Genomic DNA, 21,383 nt, shown 5'->3' with positions numbered 1-21,383 from the left:
CAGAAACCAGAAGTTTAACAAACATATATCAAGACAAACGACAAAGTACTACTGCCCCTGATGAAGTCGATGTGTGCTCTTTATTACACATTAGACATTCTTACAATTACATATCAGGGTGATTGATCGTGGAGGCAAGTGATGTTTTGATGACTGCAGTGACTTTCCCATGTGTGGCCCGGAAGGCTGTGATTATCTCCAATTGTAATCTGCCATAGTGCGGTACCCTCTTGAACCCCGGAGGATTTGTTGGATCAGGTTCACAGAGCAATATGCATTTAGTCAGTTGGCTTTCATTTCTCGGGTAGCTTTTTTCTGTGATGTGGTGTCAAGCACTGGTTGTTTGTGAGTTACTGACTGAGTCAGGCACCTAATGTGTGTGTCCCATCAAATTACACACTCTAGTGTTCAAAAGCTGATCATTTGCAAAGTGCATATTAAGGAAGTTTGAATACACGGTTAGACATTCTCATTTAATTGTTTGTGTCAGTTCCTAACATCAGTCCTCTCAATAAAAATGAATCATCCATGTAGTTATTTCAAATCCATAATGCTTCACAAAATATGCATTTGCCTAAAGCGCTTATGATGTAGTCATAAAGGGTACCTTAGCATTGTGGTACAAATACACATTATGTTCAAAGCACTGATACTGCGAGGCTAACTGCTTTTTATGTTATTGTGTATGTGTACTTTCAGGGCATGCATGGTTCAAAGTACCAGATGTGTCTCTTCTCTTCATGAAAGACGCTTGGAAAAACACAGTTGAATATTCAGTGAATATATTTATAAATAATTGATGTCTGATTGAAGATCTAATGAACTTCTACATACATGACCTAAATGAGTAACATAAAATAGTTATTTATTGCTTAAGGTCTCCATTGCCATTGTAGTCTGTGTCTTTTATAGCCCTGCTGTCTTGTAGCCAGTGATATTTTGAAATACTGTCACCAGTCGATCTCAGATCTTACAATTGTTCCGCCTCGGGTCACTTTGCCACACATCCTACTACATAGTTCATCAACAGCACCCTGAAGCACTTTAGTGCTGGCATAGGGCTAATCCCAATAATATGCTGTGCAATCAGGATGCCACTTTGTCGTTGTTGCTGATGACATATGTTTGTTAATCCATTAGAAACTGTCCAAGTCCCTGTGCAGTCCACCAATGGCGTTCTGCATTAGCAAGAGTGATGACGTTAGAAACATTTTTCATTGGCCAAATTTCAATAATATTTAACTAAGCTTTATAGACTGATTTGATCTGAAATATCTGTTGATATTAAAGAATAGATTTAGTAACTAATCATTTGAGGACAAACCTTCAAAGAGTATAGTGTCACATACAAATTGTAATGTAAAGTTTACATTATTTATTTTAGATTATTTTAATTCATCAGTCTATTCCATCAGGAATATTTCATGTGCATGTTGTTGTTGTTGTTGTAAAGCCTTACCAGAATTAGCCCAGCTTCATGTGGTTTCCTTTTGATTCTGAGTCTTCATTTGTGACAAAAAGATGTCAGTATTTACCCTTAACGATAGCAACCCTAACCCTGATTGCATCTTCGATGAGGGATAGCAAAGGTGTGTTTCTGCTTGTGTTGCCTAGACCACATTATACACACACACACAAACTCACACACACATACACACTCACACACTCATACAGACACACGCGCACACACACACACACACACAATCATTTGATTGCAAATTATGCTCAGTCTAGCCTGTTGTAAATGTGTTGTAAAGTTGAAACGTGACGACATTTTTTTTGTTGCCCTGACCAATGTAGAGAATGGAAGATGAACATGCATACCTCTATGAATCATTCAAACCATACATTTTTAAACTGTTTAATAGGATTTCTTCATTAATAATGGAACACCTTGTCACATGATCTCTGTCAGTTAAACTTGTGCCTGAACAAGCTGTCTGGCATCATGAATTATTGAGCCAATTTCTCTTTCCCAGAGTTTATGCGCTTTTAACACACAAGGTACTGTAAGACTGTTCACCTTGGTTTTGTTTTTAGTTGTTGTTGTTTTTGCCTGTGATTTGTTTCTGTCAATTCAGTGCTCCCATTGTTTTCTGTTTTTAGGCCAGCACATGTGGAGTATTTTGCAATTTGAAGAACTGTAGTTGGGTTTCAAATGCATCCTTATCTTCAGTTGAGGTCTTAGATTTATCTCAAACTGGATTTCACCGCAGTCTGCAGTTCTGTTTTCTTTCGTCAGATAGGAGAGGGGGAAAAAAGATGTTTTGAGATATTGCCTAGATATAAAAAAGGCTTTCCATGGTCACGATTTTATCATAAGAATAGTCCTCTGCTTTATTCTGTGTGGTTTTGCGCAATACATGCTCAGGAAGCCTGCTGATGGCCTTTTTGTGTCCTGCATTCAGAGTGTCCACATTTCATGAGTTTGTACGACATTGTGGAGAAAACATTAGTCCTCAAAAACCTGCTGAAAGAGCATCCGCCCGACTTCTCAGATGGAAGATAACAAACAAAAACCTTTTGCTTTTCCTTTTCCTTATTGTTTTGTGTTGGCACGGCTGTAATCCTGCGTAGCCGAGAGATTTCTGGTAGAGCAGGAGAGAGTGTCTGTGTGTGCTTTCTGAAAGACTGGCTAATGCAGAGGCCCTGCATCGTGAGCAGATGGCTCCACACTATTTCTCTGCCCTCGCTTGTACTCTCTCTCTCTCTCTCTCTCTCTCTCTTTCCCTCGCTGTCCCTGGTGTCTGCCTTTGCCTTCAAGTGACTTCCCCTTTTTGTTTTTCTTTATTTTTTTCCCATTCTGTCTTTTGTGTGACTTTGTATTTTATTAAAGCGGTCAAGGATAGCAGCATTCTTCACCAGGGTAATCTGTAGTTGTTAAGCACAGCAAAACAATGGAGTAGGATTTTCCTCTTAATTGTAAGTAGTCTTGAGGCATTAAAACAGACTGCAGACATCTACACATTATCCAGTTAGTCAATTACTAACATCACACTAGTTAACCTGTCCATAGTAGCTCCAAACGCAGTTATACAGTATGTCATCTCTAGCCAAGTGGATAATAGATTATCTGGCAACTAAGTTGTTGAGACTATCTATTGCATCCATGGTTTCAGTGGTGTTCTCACCTGTACGCACTGCGTACCCTAACAGTGGCGCAGGGCTGGCTGTTTTTATTTTGTTTTGATTAGTAGCATATTGAAGGCACTTGTGAACTTGAAGAATTGGAATCCGGAATGGGCGGAAGTGAAATGTCATAACGTCAAAGTAAATTGAAATAACGTTGAAATGTTTAAAATACAAAAAGGAAGTGTAGTGATGCCCAGATGTGGAGCTGGAACTTGAGCTGGTGCAACACAGCGATGCTGCAGGGAACTGATTCTGATCTGTGCACCATCCTAAGAGAGACGGTGGACACGGGGAGCGTATCTATGTTTCCAGGGTTCTGTGTTCCCCAGTTCAATATTCTGTTAACCCACATAAACCCTCCTATTGTCTTTGGGTCAAATATGACCCATTTCAAGTTAAAATATTTCATAAATAATATCTTTTTTTTATTAGAACAAGGCTTAAAAATAGCCATATAAACAAAACTGTAGCCCATGTCATTAATTAGCGAAAATAGAGCTGTAAAACTAGGGTTGGGTTACTGTTAATGCACATAATGAGCTAGCGACCAAGAAACACATTTGTGTGTATTTATGTGATCTACGTTTATTCTTTCAAAATGCGTTTAAAATCCATGGATGCTAGCCCACTGTCACTGGGTTCAGCGCTAGCAAGTTAGCTCAATGAGACAGCAAAATGAGAGAGCAAAATGAGAGCCAAATGTTTTAAACGTTTAAACTACCATAAGTTAGGCTAAGTTAGATAATAAGATAATGTTCCAATCAACCTATTTCTTTTCAAACGTGGCTTGTCTCGCAGTGCAGTCCTTGCCACACTGTCACACCGTACTCTAGGCGCTCTCATTCACTTCTGAACAAGAGTCTGAGTAAAGTTTCATCCACAGAACCACACAGACCCACAGACAGGTCAGAGTTGAACTGGTACACCACAGATGTAACCATTTTTGGAGACTTTCGAAATCAAATAAAATGATAACCATTGGTTTTGCTGTTTATATAGCTGTTTTGAAGCCTTGTTCCAAAAAAGGGATAATATTTACAAAATATTTTAACTTGAAACAGGTCAAATTTGACCCAAACACAATAAGAGGGTTAATGTTTGTTGAACTAGGGAACCTAGGACCCTGATCTGCTCCCGACTGAAGCTATGGATGAAGCGAACTCCATGTGATGTGCAGTTTGATTTCCAGACAATTTCCCCCTAATAAACATAATTGTCTGATTCCTACAATCCTACATACAGTCATAAGGCTTTTGTTGTTGTTGCTGCTGCTTCTGTTGTTGCTGGTGTTGTTGATTGTAATGATGACGATGAAGATGATTGTTGACTTTTTGATTCCTCAGTAATTTGAAAACAATATGCTCTGTTTGTTTATTTCAAACGATGCACAGTATGAAGTTTTCCCCGTTTATCTGTCCACATCATAATCTCTTCACAGTCACTGTTTTATCTGCCTTAGCTCAAAAGCCTTGTTGTGTTATCCCATCATCTTAGCACCATCTGATCTGTGTCTACTCAGAGTTATTGTCGGGGCATCTGTTTATACGTCTTTAATGAGATTCCATATCGTTCCTCAGAAGCTCATTGTCCCACTGTGTCAGCCCAATGCATCAGGGCCCCAGGGGAGAGTGGAAGAGAGACTAGAGCGCCCCTAACGTTACATCCAGACGTCCTCCAAGGGCTCGGGGAGAGCGATGGCAACCGCATCTGTAATATTCCTCTCAGGCGCTGCTGACACAGGACAACAAAGGAGGCTGTCCTCTTCTTACTCTCTCTCTCTCTGTGCTCTCCTTTCAGTCAGGGCGCTGCTTTGGCTGTGCACAGTCGCACATTCCTTCCTCAGGGGCCAGTGGACCACAAATGCCATTCACGTCAATTAGGTGACACTTTAAAGCCCCGTGCCGCGGTGTTAACATGGGCAGCGCAGCACGCTGACCCTATTTCTTGACAGAGGGAGAGGTGGAGGCAGAAGATAGCTGCGACCGTGGAAAAAACACAGAGATTGCATAACAAGCCCACCCCACGCCACAGACTTTAGACACCTTTAGCACACAGTGCAGTGCGCTGGAGTGCTGTTTCTTCCGCTCGCTGTCGAAGCCAGATTGTTTTTAAAGGCAATTTCAGTGCCATTGGCGTGCCTCTAAAAAAAAGGCCACCTTTTTCAAGTCTGTAAATGAACGCTATTCACCTCAATTTCTGTACCTGACAGTAATGTTAACGTGGGTGCACGTCAAGCTGACCCTGTTCTTTAATGGAACATTTGAGGCAATGCCAGCTGCTTATGAAAAAGAAAAAAAAACCGCTCAGATTATGTAAGATTCTGTCGGTCCCACCACATACATCGTTTTTAAACTCACAGTGATCCACAGAGGTTAGGGCCGCATGAATAGAAGCTTATGATTTGGTTTGTAGAGGTTGGATCTTTTCTTTGACCTGAAAATGAAAAAGGCAGGCATTCACAGCAGGTATATGACAGTTGAATGGCACAGGGGTGCACAGTGGTCTGACCCTGCCCATTGATCATTTATTGATTAGCTTGAGCAAAGATGAAAGTCGTCACTGGCAGTGTCATCTGTCTGTGCTCTTCCTTCCTGACTCTTTGTCTAAATGTCCAGTAAACCCCTCTCTGCCTTTGCTCTTTTGTCTTCTTGTTCTTCTTTTGTCTTCTTGTTCTTCTTCTTTTTAATGTTATTCATGAACGTCATTGCACTGAGATCTGCATAGCAGAACTAAGCCCCCTCACCTGTTCTTTCTTATTACATAAGGTTTTATTTTCCTCATTTAGAATAGTGTGTGGGCGTTGTGACGGGTCATTATTCCACCCCTGAAATGCATACATTATCAAGAGCACGTGACCCGTGCAGCGGCGTCTGCACACCTCCATACGGTGGTGTTAGACTGATTTGTTTTTGCGTTTCTTCGCTCTCGTTCTTTGCCCTATTGTTTCTTCACAGTTTTTAGAAAGTGATATTTTTTAAATAAGAAATGTTGCAAGTGCAAGGCCCTGCGTAAGTTGGCTCCGTTTTTGATTCCAGCCCATGCTTTCAGCTGTGACAGCTTGCGGTGTGTTATAGACATGACATATCAAAGGTTATAATTGAGGTCAGAGCCTGCTAATGGTTGTTTTCTCTTTATTATGTGTTTTTTTTTATTATTTATTTCATGTAATTTGTTTTTGAAGTGTTCTTCCGAGCCTCATCTGCTTTTGTGCTCAGATAACCGTGTGCTCGGTGGAGGCAGGAGAGGAGACACAAGCTGGGTTTCTTTTTTTCTTTCTTTTTTTCCCCCCTCACCCTCACTTTGAATATCCACTTCCAAGCCAGTAAGTGTGTTGAAGTGCAATCAGTCATGGAAACAGATGTGTTTGCATGTTGAGCATAATGCAGGGCGCTAATCTCCTAGCCTGCTATGTCATTACCCCCTGCCGTCCTAAAGGCAGTGACAAACCACTTGCTCCGTCCTTTGGGAGGCTACAAACGGGTTCTCACACAGAACCACCGCAATTCAGGTCAGGGTTTGACACCTCCGGTGTGAGGAAATGAACCATCTTTTTTTATTCGCTCTATTCATTTTTGATAAATCTCTTTCGGTTTTGACCACCACTGTCGATCTGATGCATTTTTAGACACTCTTTCCATGTTTCAACATGCATGAGGATTTTTTATAATCAACAAAAATGTTTCTATCCATTAGGAAAGCTTTTATCCTCAGTGTTTGCATTATTTATTAATAGTTCTCATTGCTCAATGTTCTGCATTGAGCATAGCAAACAAGGAAAGCAAACATTTTCACAGGGTGAGTTTTCTACAACAATGCTCTTGTGCTGAACCCTCCCAAACTCACACACACACACACACACACATTCATACACACACACACACACACACACACAAGCACACAGCCTGTGAAGACAGTCATTTGCAACACCGCTGAAGTCCTGCGACAGTCTGTAAATATTTCATTTCTAGAATCCAGTTTGAGAGAAGCAGAACGCATACCCACTGAGCAGCTGTTCAAAGCACATTATTAATTTATGGATTTGAAACCCCTCCAATACTTCCTGTATCTGATATTATACCTTTGAAAAGTGTGTGCATCTTAGAGCCGCTTATGAACTCCCCCCACCACCACACACACACACACACACACACACACACACACACATACACATCCCCCTCTGAATATTACTTATCATGCTGGCCCACCCTCCCCTACTCAGCTTCCGATAAACCACAGGAATACGAATAGAAAAGCGAGGATGGATAGGAATTTGTGGTGGGCTTCTCCTCGATCCTGCATGCATTAACTCAAACGCTTCCAATCAGCAGCCAGCTGCTAGGAAAGAAGGAAAAAGAGCAGGGGAAACGGAAGGAGGAAAAGGAGGGATAGTATTCATATTCAGCTTAAAGAGCCCCTGTGACGTCGACCACCGCTGCTGCTGTCACTCGGTATCCGGGTAGATCCACAGACACCGATCTCATTTACTCGCGGTGCCTTTCACTATCTATCAGCTCAGATGGCATGACCTTTATTCAGAGGATGGTGCTTATGATGTAAGCTGATAGTGATCATATATGGCTCTCGTCAAACTCCAAACCCTGTTAACTGATGCAGCAGCAATGAATTTCCATAGTCTGGTTTTAGCTTTGTGTTTTTGGCTTCTCCCTCCCTGCCTGTTCCCTTTAGTTTGTATAGCCAGTGTGCAGTGCTGTGAATGCCTGAGTGATATGAACGCCTGACTCAGTGAGCCAACAGCACGACTTCCTCTGCCGTGCCTTAATCATCTCCTCCGTGTTTGTTTTTCTCTCCCTCTCGTGCACAGCGACGCAGAGGACTGGGCCTGCGTGTGTCCGCCGCTCTTCTCCGGCAAACTGTGCCAGTTCACAGCCTGCACCAGGAGCCCGTGTGCCCACGGCGCCACCTGCATCCCCCAGTCCCAGACCGAGGCCGTGTGCGTGTGCCCATACGGGCGCCGCGGGCTCCTGTGTGAGGACGGTGAGTAACTCTGCTCATATCGAGAGCCTCCATAATAAGCCTCCTGAATGAGGGAACTGACAGACCACAGAACTGACAGACGTCAACAGGTGCAAGACAAAAGGGATGTTGAATATAATAGAGTTCTAACAAACACATTTTTATCATTCCTTTTGAACCAGGCTTTATTTTCTATTTCTGTCCAAAAGTATTTCTTTTTCCTACTTTAAATGCTTCGGTTTGGTTTTCAGAGAGGCGTGACCATCTAATCCTGGTTTTCTAGTGGTGGGTTTTGCACTCGCAAAGTCTTTCTAGCTCTTACATTATATCTCGTCAGGCGTCTACCTGATGAAATGATATGTAATTATATGTAACTCTCTCATTCTATACCCCACTGATCATCTTTGTGGCTCACCGTAATACCTTCAGAAAGCTCCTCTGCTCTGCAGTGGCTCTGCAGCCCTGCCATGATCTTCAGAACAAGCTAGCCATTATTAGTGGAGTTTAAATCCAAATGAGAGGATGACAGCAGGAGAGAAGGAGAGAGAGAGAGAAAGAGAAAGAGAGAGATGGAAAGTTCAAAACTAAACCACGCGCCCCTTTATTTCGTTGTCATCTAATTAGCGGTGGAAGTGAAGGACTGTTTTGGCACGGCATGCAGACGCCCCGGCCAAACGCACCCCCCCCCCCACACACACACACACACACACACAGTCCGTCAGCCGCCTCACGCCCCGTCGCCAAATAGAGTCCTCTAATCTCCCCGTGTCACGCTGAGCGTGGCTGACATTTGAATTTAAAGCCCGATAACATGAGATAACATCAGAGTCAATATTGATCACCTACCAGGCTTTCCGTACCTCTCCACTCACTTTTTTTTGCTGGCAGTTGGAAGGTTTAATGCTTCCTTTAACAGCACTCGTTCAACCCAGTGCCTCTACTGTATGCTTCCTTTCTCTCCTTCTCTTGCTCTTTCCCTTTCTTTCTGTTTCCATCTCTCTCTCTCTCTCTCTCTCTCTCTCTTTCTTTCTCTCTTATGCTGGCTTTGGTTGAGAAGTGCTTTAAAGTGAGGCAGGCTAATTAGAGGTTTTTAACCAGTCATTTAGTGCACCTTTTTTCATCTGTCGTGCGATCCACCTTTATCATGTCGACTCAAAGGCCCTGGACACAGGAGTCACGCTTAATGTATTCTCTAGGCACTCCATCAGAATCATTAGAGCAGGGACACCAGAGTTAGGGGAGTAGAAAATATATTGATAAATAATGAACAGCCTGGGTTCTCTTTGGCTATGTTGGCTTCATGCGGTCCTGTAATATGTATGCTGGGGGAGGCTATGTGTTGAAGACCGTGACAGCCTGTTCCTATGGCCAACCATGCAGCACCAAAGTATCAAACAGCGCTGTAAGGAAGGCCTCCAAAACAACAGCAAGAATATGATTTTGGGTGTCCTCTCGCCATTCCAAACGTTAATGAACTAAAGTCGGTCCAAAGCGCTTTTGTGGCGGTTTTGTATCCGTAAGATTATCATACGTCACGCCAGAAGTCGTCACACTGCCACCCTAACCTCCCTCCTCCGGAAAAAAAAGTCCATTTGCATAAATGATGCGTTTCCAAATAACCCACTTCCCCTGCTGTGAGCGACTCAGCCCAATCCCTGAGTAATAGCACATCTGTTCAGGTATTCCTCCACCGCCTGCGCACAAAGTCTAACATGCACAGCACATAATACTTCCTCCTCTGTTCATTTCATCAGGACGCCTGGCGCCAGAATGGCCTGGAGATTAAAATGTCATTTGGGGCTATTGTGGGGGAATAATGTTGGAGAGTTGTTTTGAGCACACACCAGTCGTAGTGGGCTGATTCCAGGGCTTGTGATAAGTTAGCTTCCGGCAACACATGCGGGCCCGTCAATAGATCATCTGAGCTCGGTTGGGAGTTCTTAACGCATGATTTACGTAAACGTCAGGAGTGTAATGCTCGGCGATGGGGCGAGCTCTGCTCTGTGCTCATGCGTCCGACTGCGACAGACTCTCTGCCTCCGCAGTTTGATGCCGTGTCGAAATAATGATGGCAGTTGTTGAAATTAGTCTGATCGTTGTTGTGTATTGATCAGTGGCAAAGTGGTCTGTTTACAGCAATTACAAACCGAAGAGGCCGCACATCGCCCGCAGGGCATCTTCATAAGTTGGGTGGGGGTAGGGGTAGGGGTGGTTAGTTGGATTTTATGGGGTTTTATTTACTCACTGGCTCAGCCACTGTCAATCCGAACTAATAGCAGCTTGAACAGAAATGCTGAGTGCCTCAGGCAAACAACTGAAAAGATGCTCAATAGATCTGTGCCAACCGATAGAATGACTGGCAAAGGCTAATAAAACTCTTTGTAGTATTAAAACGGCCTGTAATGTTTAGCTTGCTGTTTGCTTTTGGCCATGTGAGTTTGTGTTGTTAAAGATTTGTGTCACTCTTGGGAACACGTTCTGTGGCATTCACAACCTGCATACCTTGTCATTTGAGACGAGTAATGAAGATTTTAAGTTGAGAGGTGGATCTGCCACTTTGTTCAAGGGCACTTTGCTCCCAAATTACAAAAAAATTTCAGTCAGTGTTGATGGTCTTCAGCTCCAGCTTTGTAGTGGGTTCAGTTTGTGAGCATAATGAGCGTCTTTTGTGTCACTCACTCAGGTTGTTAGCATCAGTGGTGGGTTTTAGTACACCTGTGACAAAATTATTAAATGATATATGTCCAATTTCATAGATTTCTCAATAGGCGTGAGTTTGCTCCGCTGTCGTAACAGTTACAGCACAGCGGCAGTTTTCTCTGTCAAATCGATTTACAACATCTCTCACATGAAAAAGATTATGGGATTTGCGGCAACGTCTTCATTCGAGGTTTATCCTGTACCCTTAATCCTCTTCAACCTGCAAAAAAATGTATGTAGCATGATCATAGGCCGACATTAAAGGCTGTATTCCCCACATTAAAGAACTGTTTGTGTGTGCTGTTCTCCTGTGCACTCCCACCCCATCCACCTCCCCCCTCCCCTTCCCTCCCCTCCCCCGCACTACACCTCCCTTGGAATTGAGTCAGATAGTATGTAACCTCAGCACAGTCATTAGAGGCAGAGAGTTCTCCGTAACAACAACATCGCAGCAGCGGCAGCAGCACAAACAATCGGCGCTAACGTCACAGTCGGCGAGCAGGGAGCACGCCGTCCTCAGTGGACCCGCCGCCTCTCTGATGGAGCCTGCCTGGCAGACGGGAACCACGCACGAACTGCCCACCCCCACCACCTCCACCACCACAACCCCACCAGTCCCCCCCCCCCCCCCCCCAACACACACACACACCAACTCCTTCCCCCCACTCATTAGGCACTGAGCAAATACAACATGACTAAATAATAACACAGCGATTTCAAAAGGCATAAATAATTCAGCAGAGAGAAAACTGAACCGCGGCGCAGAAAAAAAAGTCACCGAGTGGAACTCAAAAGTGCTGTATTTAGCTGTGGTCCGTGGGGGCGGCCGGATGGCAGGGTGGGTGGGTGTTGACTGGGAGGCTGGGAGAAAATATTAGTTATTTGCAAATACACAGAGCAATTCTACAAAGCCCTTGAAGACGAATCGACTGGGGAAATTAAGTCTGGGCCGTGTGCAGTACAATGGGCCACGCTTTATTTTCAAGAAATCAAAGGATTACATGATGTTCTGCTGGTCAGGGTGAAAAGCTCTTGTATAAAATTAGAGCATTAGCATGTCAGTGAGGTCCGCATTAAAGAATCGGCAGAATGATTTAGCCACCCCCTCATACATGTTCTATTGTGCCATTGTCTAATAAAAAAAATCCTCCACATACTGTACTCATGGAAAGAAAAATACAGGAAACCACCCTTTATACTCGATCATTTATATTAATAATGTGTGTGTGTGTATGTGAGAGAGAGAGAGTGGGGATGGGAGAGGGAGAGAGAGAGAGAGAGAGAGAGAGAGAAAGAGAGTGAGAGAGAGAGAGAGAGTGAGTGAGAGAGTGGGGGGGAGTAAGGAGGGAAGGGTTATTGTGTTTTACTGTGCTTTAGTCAATGGTGCCATCTTGAGGACGCCATTTCAGGTGTAGTTTTCTCTCAAATAATTTGTTTACCTTTGCTGATTCTGTTAGTCATTCATTCATTCATTCATTCATTCCTTACCTATCACTCCAAACCATTTTCGATCAAGTGTCAAATATTTAAATCTTTGAATAAACTGTGAATGTTGAATGTTCGGATAAAAAACTCTCTCTGTCTGTCTGCCTGTCCTTCCGTCTGTCTCTCTCTCTCGCTCTCTCTTTCTCCCTGTTTAGCCATCAACATCACCCGTCCCCGCTTCAGTGGGATAGATGAGTTTGGGTACACATCCTTCATGGCGTACTCCCCCATCCCCAGTGCCAACTTCTTCTACCAGTTCCAGCTGAAGCTCACGTTTGCCAACAACGGCTCGGCCATGAAGAACAACCTCATCCTCTATTCCGGACAGAAAGGACAAGGTGAGAGGAAGCAGTGCTGACAGGGTGCTCGCACCTCCTGACAGGAAGGAGGAAAACATCCTTGAGAAGTCTCGGAGGTGCAAAAATATTATTTTGGCAAAGCGGATAATGATATCTGGGGAGCAGAACTCCTCCCTGACCCCTGGTCTCCAGGGAGACACCAGCTAGACAGTAATTAGTCCGCGTTACTCCTTAACTCGGAAAGTGGTTGGATGCTAGCAGATGTTGACAGCAGCAGTCGTCTGTGATACCAACTGTATCAGACACACACAAAAAAAAGTTATCTTATTAGCTATAAAAAAAACACTATTAAGCCTTCAGACTAGAGTGTTTTTTCATCTTTTCTTTTCACCCCCACCACCGCCGCCCCTTTCCCTTCATTTTTCTTTAAGGCAGCTATAGTGGTGGTGAGCTGCCATATCACGGGCAGTGGGGCTGTTTAATCAGAAGACAGACAGCTGAATACGAGCACGGTGCTGCACATCCCGGCGCTCTTCGGGAGGGGGCCCCTCCTGGGATTACAATTTAGGGTGATTCATCGAGGCGCTGGGAGAAGGAGACAGCGGCATGAATAATGAAGCAATTGTGGCGGGGGGAACACACAGTACAGTAGAGGACAAAATCAAACGGGGATGGAATCATAAAGAAAGATGAAAAACGCCCAAAACTCACCTGATAATTGGTCTGATGAATTGCTGTCGTCGAGTCATCAGCTCGGTTTAGTTTTTACATTTGCCACGCGGACAGACGAGTGAACGGGAAGCCATGAGCGATGTTATCAGGACGAGGCGTTTATCAACTCTTATGACTAACTGCCAAGATTTTTGTAATCCCTGACATGTGCGCGCGTGTGTGTGTGTGTGTGTGTGTGTGTGTGTGTGTGTTTTTTTTTTTTAAAGGTATAAATGGGGATGACTTTCTGGTGCTGGGTGTGCGGAGTGGCCGCATCGTCCACAAGTTCAACCTGGGCTCAGGTGTGGGGACTGTCGTCAGCGAGCGCCTCAACACCAGGATCAGCATTCACACTGTGCGCTTTGGCAGATATCTCAGGACTGGGTGGCTGAAGGTAAAGCTCACATTTATCTTTCAAATGGATATTATTTACTTTGGCAGCACAGTGCTTTCATTAATCAGTGCCATCTATTGCATCAGCCATGTTTGGACGTGTCTTTTAAAAACTCAGACTTTTACTTTGGATAAGTGGGTCATCGTTGCCCGGTAATTGTCCAAACCAGAGACTTTCTTGAGGCAAGACTAGGCCTCACAGAGTTTGTGTCCAGTCATTTTAGAAATATCACATGGCTAATTCTATAATGTGAATTTGTAATATCAGGTCATATATGATATGTCCAATTAAATTATTGCATTAATATAACTATTAACATCAGACCACAAAATCCATAACAGGCTCTGAAGAAGTCATTGAGCTTGTTTCTTTGCCTGTTAAAACTGTGTGACAGCCAGACCAATACTGTTTCAAAGCCTCTATTAAACCTAGGTAGGCCCAGCCTGGCACTGCGAGCTCTACTGATAGATGAAATGGGAAACTACCGATGTCATACCTTCCTTTGGTGCCTGGCCAAACATCATGTGCTACACAGGCTCATAGGAGCCGCAGTGATGACAAATCTATCGCAACTCCACTCTCCGCGAGGATTCTTCTAGAAGAGAACAAAAAAGAAAATATATTTTTGAAAGAAAAGAAACAAGACAGCCTTATTGAACAGCTCTCTGTCAGTACTCAGAGCCCTGGGAGGGGGAGAGGCTCTCTGAGGCCCATTCTCAGCCGTCACATGATTGTTTGTTTTTCTACCTTGTGATCCATCAGAGGCTTAAATACGTTTGTCAGTGCTTGTGTTGAATAATGCCAATATCTGTTTAAGGTTGATGGCCAAAAAAACAAGACAACATCCTCTCCAGGGCAACTGGCTGGCTTGAACACCTTCAGTCAATTTTATGTTGGAGGATACAATGAGTACACTCCAGAGCTGCTGCCAGTGGGGGCCAGATTCCAGAATGGCTTTCAAGGTAAGGGGCTACACACACTGTGTAATCTGTGTAGTCAGTGACCAGACCTTTTTGTGTGTATAATCTTATACACCTGGGCATTCTCAATTCCCAGCTGAAAGAGAAAACAACAGGAGCACTAATAGAGACAATGATCTGCCATGTCGAGGTGTCGCAGCCGACGCCTGGTCTAGACTCATCCCCGATGAATTCCTCTTTCACCTCACACAGTTCTCGGCTGGCTCTTTAATCAAACACGGGGTGAAAGCAGCCTGTTCTGCGCGCTGATTGTGTCCATGCCCTTAAACACTTCGGCCCAGTAAAGCAAAGCTTCGCCGTGCAAATCGATTTCCCTCCTCCATAAGTCAGCCAGACAAGGGCGCCATTGAGATCATCTTTTTGTTATAATCAGCATCGTTCCTACTCACCACCCCCCTACGACCTCTGGGCAGTCACATGACCTGGCCATGAAGCTCTTGATGCGAAGCCCATTGCCATTAGAGCAGCCGCGCCCCCTAATGATGATAACTGCTCAGAATTGCATCAGAATTTCGCAGGCAGCCTCACCACGGCTATTATCGCCGAGCTCATTGCTGTGAAATGTTTTGGTGCTTAAGTCGAAAGGGTGAACAATTCTGCTTCGATTTGATGGCGGGACTAATCGTCTCGGGTTGCCATCAGCAGACATAATCATCGCCTGCGATTTTCATGTAAACGATTAAGATTTGTCTCTGCTAGCACTCACTTGATAATAATGCCCACAATACAGTCAGGGCTCAGCATATAAACACACTATGGTTTGTGCTGGTGGTTCTCTCTCCCACATGTCAACCATTGACTGCAGGGGTAGGCATTAACGAACAGAAAAAAAAGGAATCTAATCTGATTCCAACCACCCTCCAGCCTCTTTTGTTGTGAGGACCGGGTGGCAAAAAAACTGATAATACACTCTGCCGCCTGTTATCAATGGCCGCCACACTGTCACTCCACTCCAGCAAATCTGCAACGATGTGACTGATCATCAGCCTGGTGGATCACACCGCATGCTGGCAGAAAGGCGCATTAGCAGGTGTAATTACCTTCTCCCGCCAGCGCCAACCTCAGCCGCTGCCTGCTTCTCACCTGCAGCCCTCCCTCCCTCCCTCCCTCCACCCCTCGCCTTCTCACCAGCGCCATCTCCCCCTGGGAGCCGCCTCACCTTAGACAATACCTCCCCCATTATCATCCCAAATCCAGTGAGCCGCCTCGTGCTCATTCACCTCTGCGCCTCATTCGGATGCAAAAACAAGGAAGAGAAAGAAACTCCTTGCCCACTTTAACCCCTCCTCTCAGTTTGTCTGCCCGTGGGCGCGGGCGCACCGCTCTGGGAGGGAGGCCACCGTGCGGGGGGAGCAGGTAGTCCACGCCATCCCTCCATGAATATTCATAGGCCAGCATGACATTTCCCCCCATATCCTGAGTGCATGAATGACTAATGTGGCGAAAGGAGAGAGAGAGAGAAGGAGAGAGAGAGAGAGGGAGAGGGAGAGAGAGAGAGAGTTGAGTCTGACTATGCAGAGAGTCACTAGGCCTTGCAGAGAGACCCTTGTGTTTTCAAGCCTGATACTTCCGCAAATGTGGAATGAAAGTTTCTGCTTTCTCTTCCTCTGTATATAAAAGGGGATCATAATAGCGATGGATTAGAATTTGAAAAAGGTTACAGCGCCCAATTTTTCGAGGTGAAGTCGTGCGTGGCGTACCGCTTTTGTATGAAGTCAGGTCATGTAGAAATGGGGAGGGAGGGGAAAAAAAGGATAAAAAAAAATATTATTCTCAATTAAAGCAGGCTCTCTGTCGGAGCCACTGAACCAGAAACCCATCAGTGGCTCCTTTGGTTCACAGAAACACAGCGAGCCATGTGATCAATAATTTGATTTGCATAGATTTGGATTTGCATACATGTCATTTGCCATCGAGCGCCGAGAAGAAAAGCACTTTTATTTCCAACGTAATTCATCCCTCCTCAAGACTTCCACGTATTTCTGCCTTTTTCTTTCCTTTCTTTTGTTTCCCTTTGAAAGGCTGACATAATGCTGCAAGTCATTGGCTGGTATATTGCTCTGACAGTGATGAAAAATGTAAGCACTATATTGGATATATGGCTTCTATCACCACCCCTCTCACTCTGTCTCTCCCTCTCTTTCTCCCTTTCTCTCACCCTCTCGCTCCCCTCTATCTCTTTTCTCCATTACTGTAAAGGTTGCATATTTGATTTGCAATTTCGGACCAGAGGAGACGGGAGGTTCAGAGCTCCAGGCCAGCCTGAAGGCCACCCCATCAGTGGGCGCAGCGTGGGCCAGTGCGGCATCAACCCCTGCTCCGTGGTCCGGTGCCAGAACGGAGGGACGTGCATGGACTCCGGCTCCTCTGTGTAGTGAGTATGCTCTTCCACTGTGGCCCCGTCGTCGTCTTGAGAACACCGTCTGTGTTTGAAGGCAGTGCAGTGGGGGGAGGAATGTGCTCGCATTGCACCACAGGTGACACACTGAGAATGTTCCCTAGTTCAGTAAAATACATACACTGGTGCTTTCGTAAGCATTGCATAAAAGGTGTATGATATGAAGATATGAAGCAGACGTGGATGTATGAAGATGTATAAATAGCACTAATGAATAGCACTAATGATTAGAAAAGACAAGATATTAAGGTGTATGTTGTTTTATTTATGCCACGGACAGAGGTACACCGTGATGGGACATACCAGAAATGTTACATTGTATTTGTATCATCTTGTTATTTGGCAGTTTAAGCAAGAGTTAAATAATTAGTCGTGACTCTTTCAGTGTTGTTAAGATATTGGCTTCCAATGTGGCAAAAATCTGAGTAGTGTAATGCTGAGATTAATGACTGAGGAAATGGGGAGTCAAATATGCATTATGGCAGGTGGCTGCCTCCAGCATGCACTATATTAGCTTGAGCACCCTCTAGAGTATATAAACTTGTACGAGGAAGCAGTTCATTTTGCCACCATATGCCGTTGCCTTCAACAAGAATTTAAATGCAAGACTGTTTGATCAGTGTTCAACCTTTCAGTTTTATCAGTCATGTAGTCTTATGGATTTGTCCTTAATAACTCAGCTGTGTCAGCCCATCGTTACTAGACTATGTAGGCTTCTCACACTCACATCGTTACAACATTGCAGTCAGCTACAATGCCATGGGTGAGAAAGATAGCAGTCCATTTAACACTAGAAACAAAGGGGGTATTTTTTGACCAAAAGAAAAATTGTTCCATGTAATCTGTGATGTTTGTAGTGATGTTTGTCACGGCTGTGGTTATACCTCCACATCTGTGTTGTCTTCTCACTGAGCCCATAAAGCCCCATGGATTTTACTGCTGTAAGGATCACTGTTCAGTCATTTTTAGATATTGTTCATAAGCAGTGGTGACTTTTACATGTTCCAAACCTTTTCTGTTGAGCTACTAGAGACCTGTTAGAGAACCGCTAATGCCACACGTCTAACAACGGTTTAGCGGAACACCTCTTCTCCCCCCTCAGCCAATCAATGCTATTATCTTAGCAGCCAGTAAGAGTAAGAGGGACAGACTCTGCTTAACGTGGTGACAAAGTGACAGGCAGGGGTGGTAACCACATCAATCACAGATCAATCATGGATCAGCGAGGACTAGACAGGGCTGGACGGAGGCAGAGTGTTCAGGTGTCTGTCTCTCTCGCCTGATTTGCTCTATGTTAGCACATGGAGATGAGGGTTCTGAGTGATATGAATGATGTAATTTTTGTCAAATTGTCTTTGTCATCATTTAGATGCTAATATATGTAAATACAAAATGATAACATCATCATAAGTGTGTTAGTGCACTTGCAGTTATTTATGAGCGTACATCTTTGCATACGTTTCAGAAAAATGATTCGAGGTAGGTTGTCACTTTAATGTAATTTTCAGCAGAAGTTGGCCAGATTGCCTTGGCGCGGATGCTTTATCATTTCCATAAAACACTGCAGAATCACGTAAAATGGATGTAAACTATGGAAATGAAACTCTTCACAGTATATTACAACTCAGAAAATGTGCTTTTTTGTTCAGTTTTACTTTACTTGTCCATGCATAACATTCGACTTCGTAAGCTCAATAGCATTTTTTAAATGTTTTTTTTTTCTCAGCTCAAGCAATTATTAGATAACATGTCCTCTTTAACATCAGCTCTACGTGTCAGTGCAAAATGGTGCTTGCAGGCATTGTTTCATGTTTGTGGACTACAATTGCCACGCATCTTTGGTGGATATTTTATAAATGAGATGGATATTCTATAAATATATTCAACATTGTTATTATTAGTAATAGCAGAAGTAATAATAATAATAGATATTTTTTTAATTCAAGTTTTACTTTAAATTGATACTGTATGTGTAATGTTTTTGTGTTTAGTAAGTCGCTTTGGACAAAAGCTAAATACCATAAGCATAACCATGCCCAGAAGTTATGGCATGAACCAGCTTTTTGACACAACTTTCCGTTGAGAGTCTACCATATCTATTGGGGTGTTTTGAAGGGGGATTTAGCTATGGTGATGTGTTCTGCAATGCTCCACTAATTGGTCACTAATTCACCCATTAACTTCATAATTTATCATGTGAATGCCATAATACTGTATATATGGGAACACATACAAAGATATTAGTATTTTCTAGTTTAGTGGTTGAACTAGGAGGATGTTACTCCCAATAAATTGTGTCCCTTGGTTGAGCTGACACATTCCTTCCTCCACTCAGCTGCCAATGTCTTTTTGGATGGAAAGGAGCTCTGTGCTCTGAGATGGTGTCCGTGTGCGATGCGGAACACAGCCCCCCACCCCTGTGTGCCAAGGGTTCCACCTGTGTGCCGCTCCCCAGAGGTTACACCTGTCTGTGTCCACTCGGCACAGCCGGACAGTTCTGCCAGCAAGGTCAGTCACCTTCTGCACCACACAACTGCCCTCCTTCCTCCCTCCTCATTGTAACCACAGTAACAGAAAAGCAGGCTTTCATTTTGCTAATGGCTAATGGCTTTATTCCTCTTACACTAGGGAGGTGAATGTGCCGGGTACAGTAGATTAAATCCAATCCCTGCCGTTATTGAGCCACCTGTTCCAGCCCAGTCGCATCAGAACATGACATCCACCCCCTCTTAGTCATTCTGCCACAAGCAGCCATGGCTAACCATCCCTGTCAATTGGGATGACTTGATATCTGCTCCCTGAAAAACAAACCCTGGCCTCTGTTAGTGTTGATTGACCAAAAAGAGTCTTTGTCCCTCAAAACACGCTCAGGCATAGTAAGAGGCCAACACTGATGAGCCCTTTGGAGGAGGAGGAAGAGGAGGAGAGAGGGTGGGGAGGAAGTGTCCTGTCTTATTGCAGATCCTGGTCAAGGCCAGAGTGGCCAATTTGGAGCTCTTTTTCAAAGTCTACTTCTATTTCTATTTCAAAGTCTAAAAATCTACAGTCTAAAAATACCTGTGCTATATTTTTTATTTATATTCAGAAAACGAGTCTTCAGCAGTGCAGAATCAAGAGTATAGCCCATTGTATGATAGCCAGAAGGCAGCAAAGGATGCTGCCGCAGCAGAGGTTGAAACAGATGAAACAATGAAGAATATATGAATGAGAGAACTTGACCATAAAACTTTTCAAGGGCAGGTAAATGTAGTGTTCAGTCTGTGTGTATGGATTGTTTGGTATTACAGGCATATATTTATCAGCTGTCTCTTAACATATTTACTACAGGTTTCAGGTACCATTTGCTTTAAAAATATATGTGGGTATGTCATGACCTGCCACTTCACTGGACTTCTTTTAAAGACTATTTAAGACCCTTGAAGGAAATGGACCTTAGAGTTGGGGTTTTTACCCTGGACGCTAAAAGCTTTGAATGTCTTTGAGAGGGCTTTGGATCCCTAGAGGGCTTAGAAGCTGAAGTGCAGAGCTGGGATCAGAACATGGTCTTTGGCTCGCCGCCTGCCACCTCCCTCCCGCGCCCCACATGTCAGCAAGACTCTAAACCCCGACCCACAGAGTCAGCAGAAAAAACTAAAGAGAGATAGAGACAAAGAGAGCATATGGGTGTTTTCATGGCCAATTACACAAAGAAAAAGCCTTTTACCACATTCTAAGCTTCTCCCACTCTCCTCAAATTACAGTGTCCCCCTCCCTGAGCTTTGCCATTAACACCATACAATACATAAGGGTAATTAGATGCCTGTTCATCTCTTCTTACATTTTTTTCAACAGTACTCCTGAGCATGCAGTCCACATCTGTTGTACTATTATATCATCACTTTAGAATGCACAAAGCACTTTAAAATGCTTTTATTGACTTTTACAGACAATGCTATATAGATTTTCTTTAAAAAAAAAAAATGGGTCCAACTGTGTCTTAAAACGGGTTGCTTACTCTTGTAATAAGGAGGTCATCCGAGCTCTGCATAAAAGTGAGTTGGTCTCCTTTGGGATGTTTCAGCCTTGGCTATTAGTGACCCTTACTTCAGTGGAAACCTGTCCTCCTGGATGTCATTCTCCCCAGTCAGTGTGAGACACAAGACACATCTGCAGATGCAGTTCCAGACTCTGTCAACAGAGGGCATTATGTTCTACATGGCACAACACCTTACTGCCCGAGCAGGTAAGTCAGAACCTGAGGCGTGAACTGACTTTTATGTAGTAGTTTTGGCCACCGTGACCAAGTGTGTTTGCTTCTATTTGAACTAACT

The 21,383-nt window shown here is 44.0% G+C and overlaps 1 protein-coding gene across 2 annotated transcripts in view; it reads left to right on the top strand.

Annotated features, from left to right (window-relative positions):
• The window catches only part of eys (eyes shut homolog), a 181,098-nt gene that overhangs the window by 158,040 nt on the left and 1,675 nt on the right, over positions 1–21,383 (top strand). For both annotated transcript variants that reach the window (XM_012816935.3, XM_031578529.2), the window contains 7 exons: positions 7,955–8,127; positions 12,447–12,629; positions 13,529–13,695; positions 14,513–14,657; positions 16,875–17,049; positions 19,409–19,581; positions 21,134–21,295. In XM_012816935.3, coding sequence (XP_012672389.2) covers positions 7,955–8,127; positions 12,447–12,629; positions 13,529–13,695; positions 14,513–14,657; positions 16,875–17,049; positions 19,409–19,581; positions 21,134–21,295 — 1,178 coding nt within the window. The remainder of the gene's footprint in view (positions 1–7,954; positions 8,128–12,446; positions 12,630–13,528; positions 13,696–14,512; positions 14,658–16,874; positions 17,050–19,408; positions 19,582–21,133; positions 21,296–21,383) is intronic.

The sequence above is a fragment of the Clupea harengus genome, chromosome 13, assembly GCF_900700415.2.
Source record: "Clupea harengus chromosome 13, Ch_v2.0.2, whole genome shotgun sequence".
NCBI classification, from domain to species: Eukaryota; Metazoa; Chordata; class Actinopteri; order Clupeiformes; family Clupeidae; genus Clupea; species Clupea harengus.
Note: the sequence above shows the minus strand (reverse complement) of the source record. Positions and strands in the feature narration are given on the sequence as shown.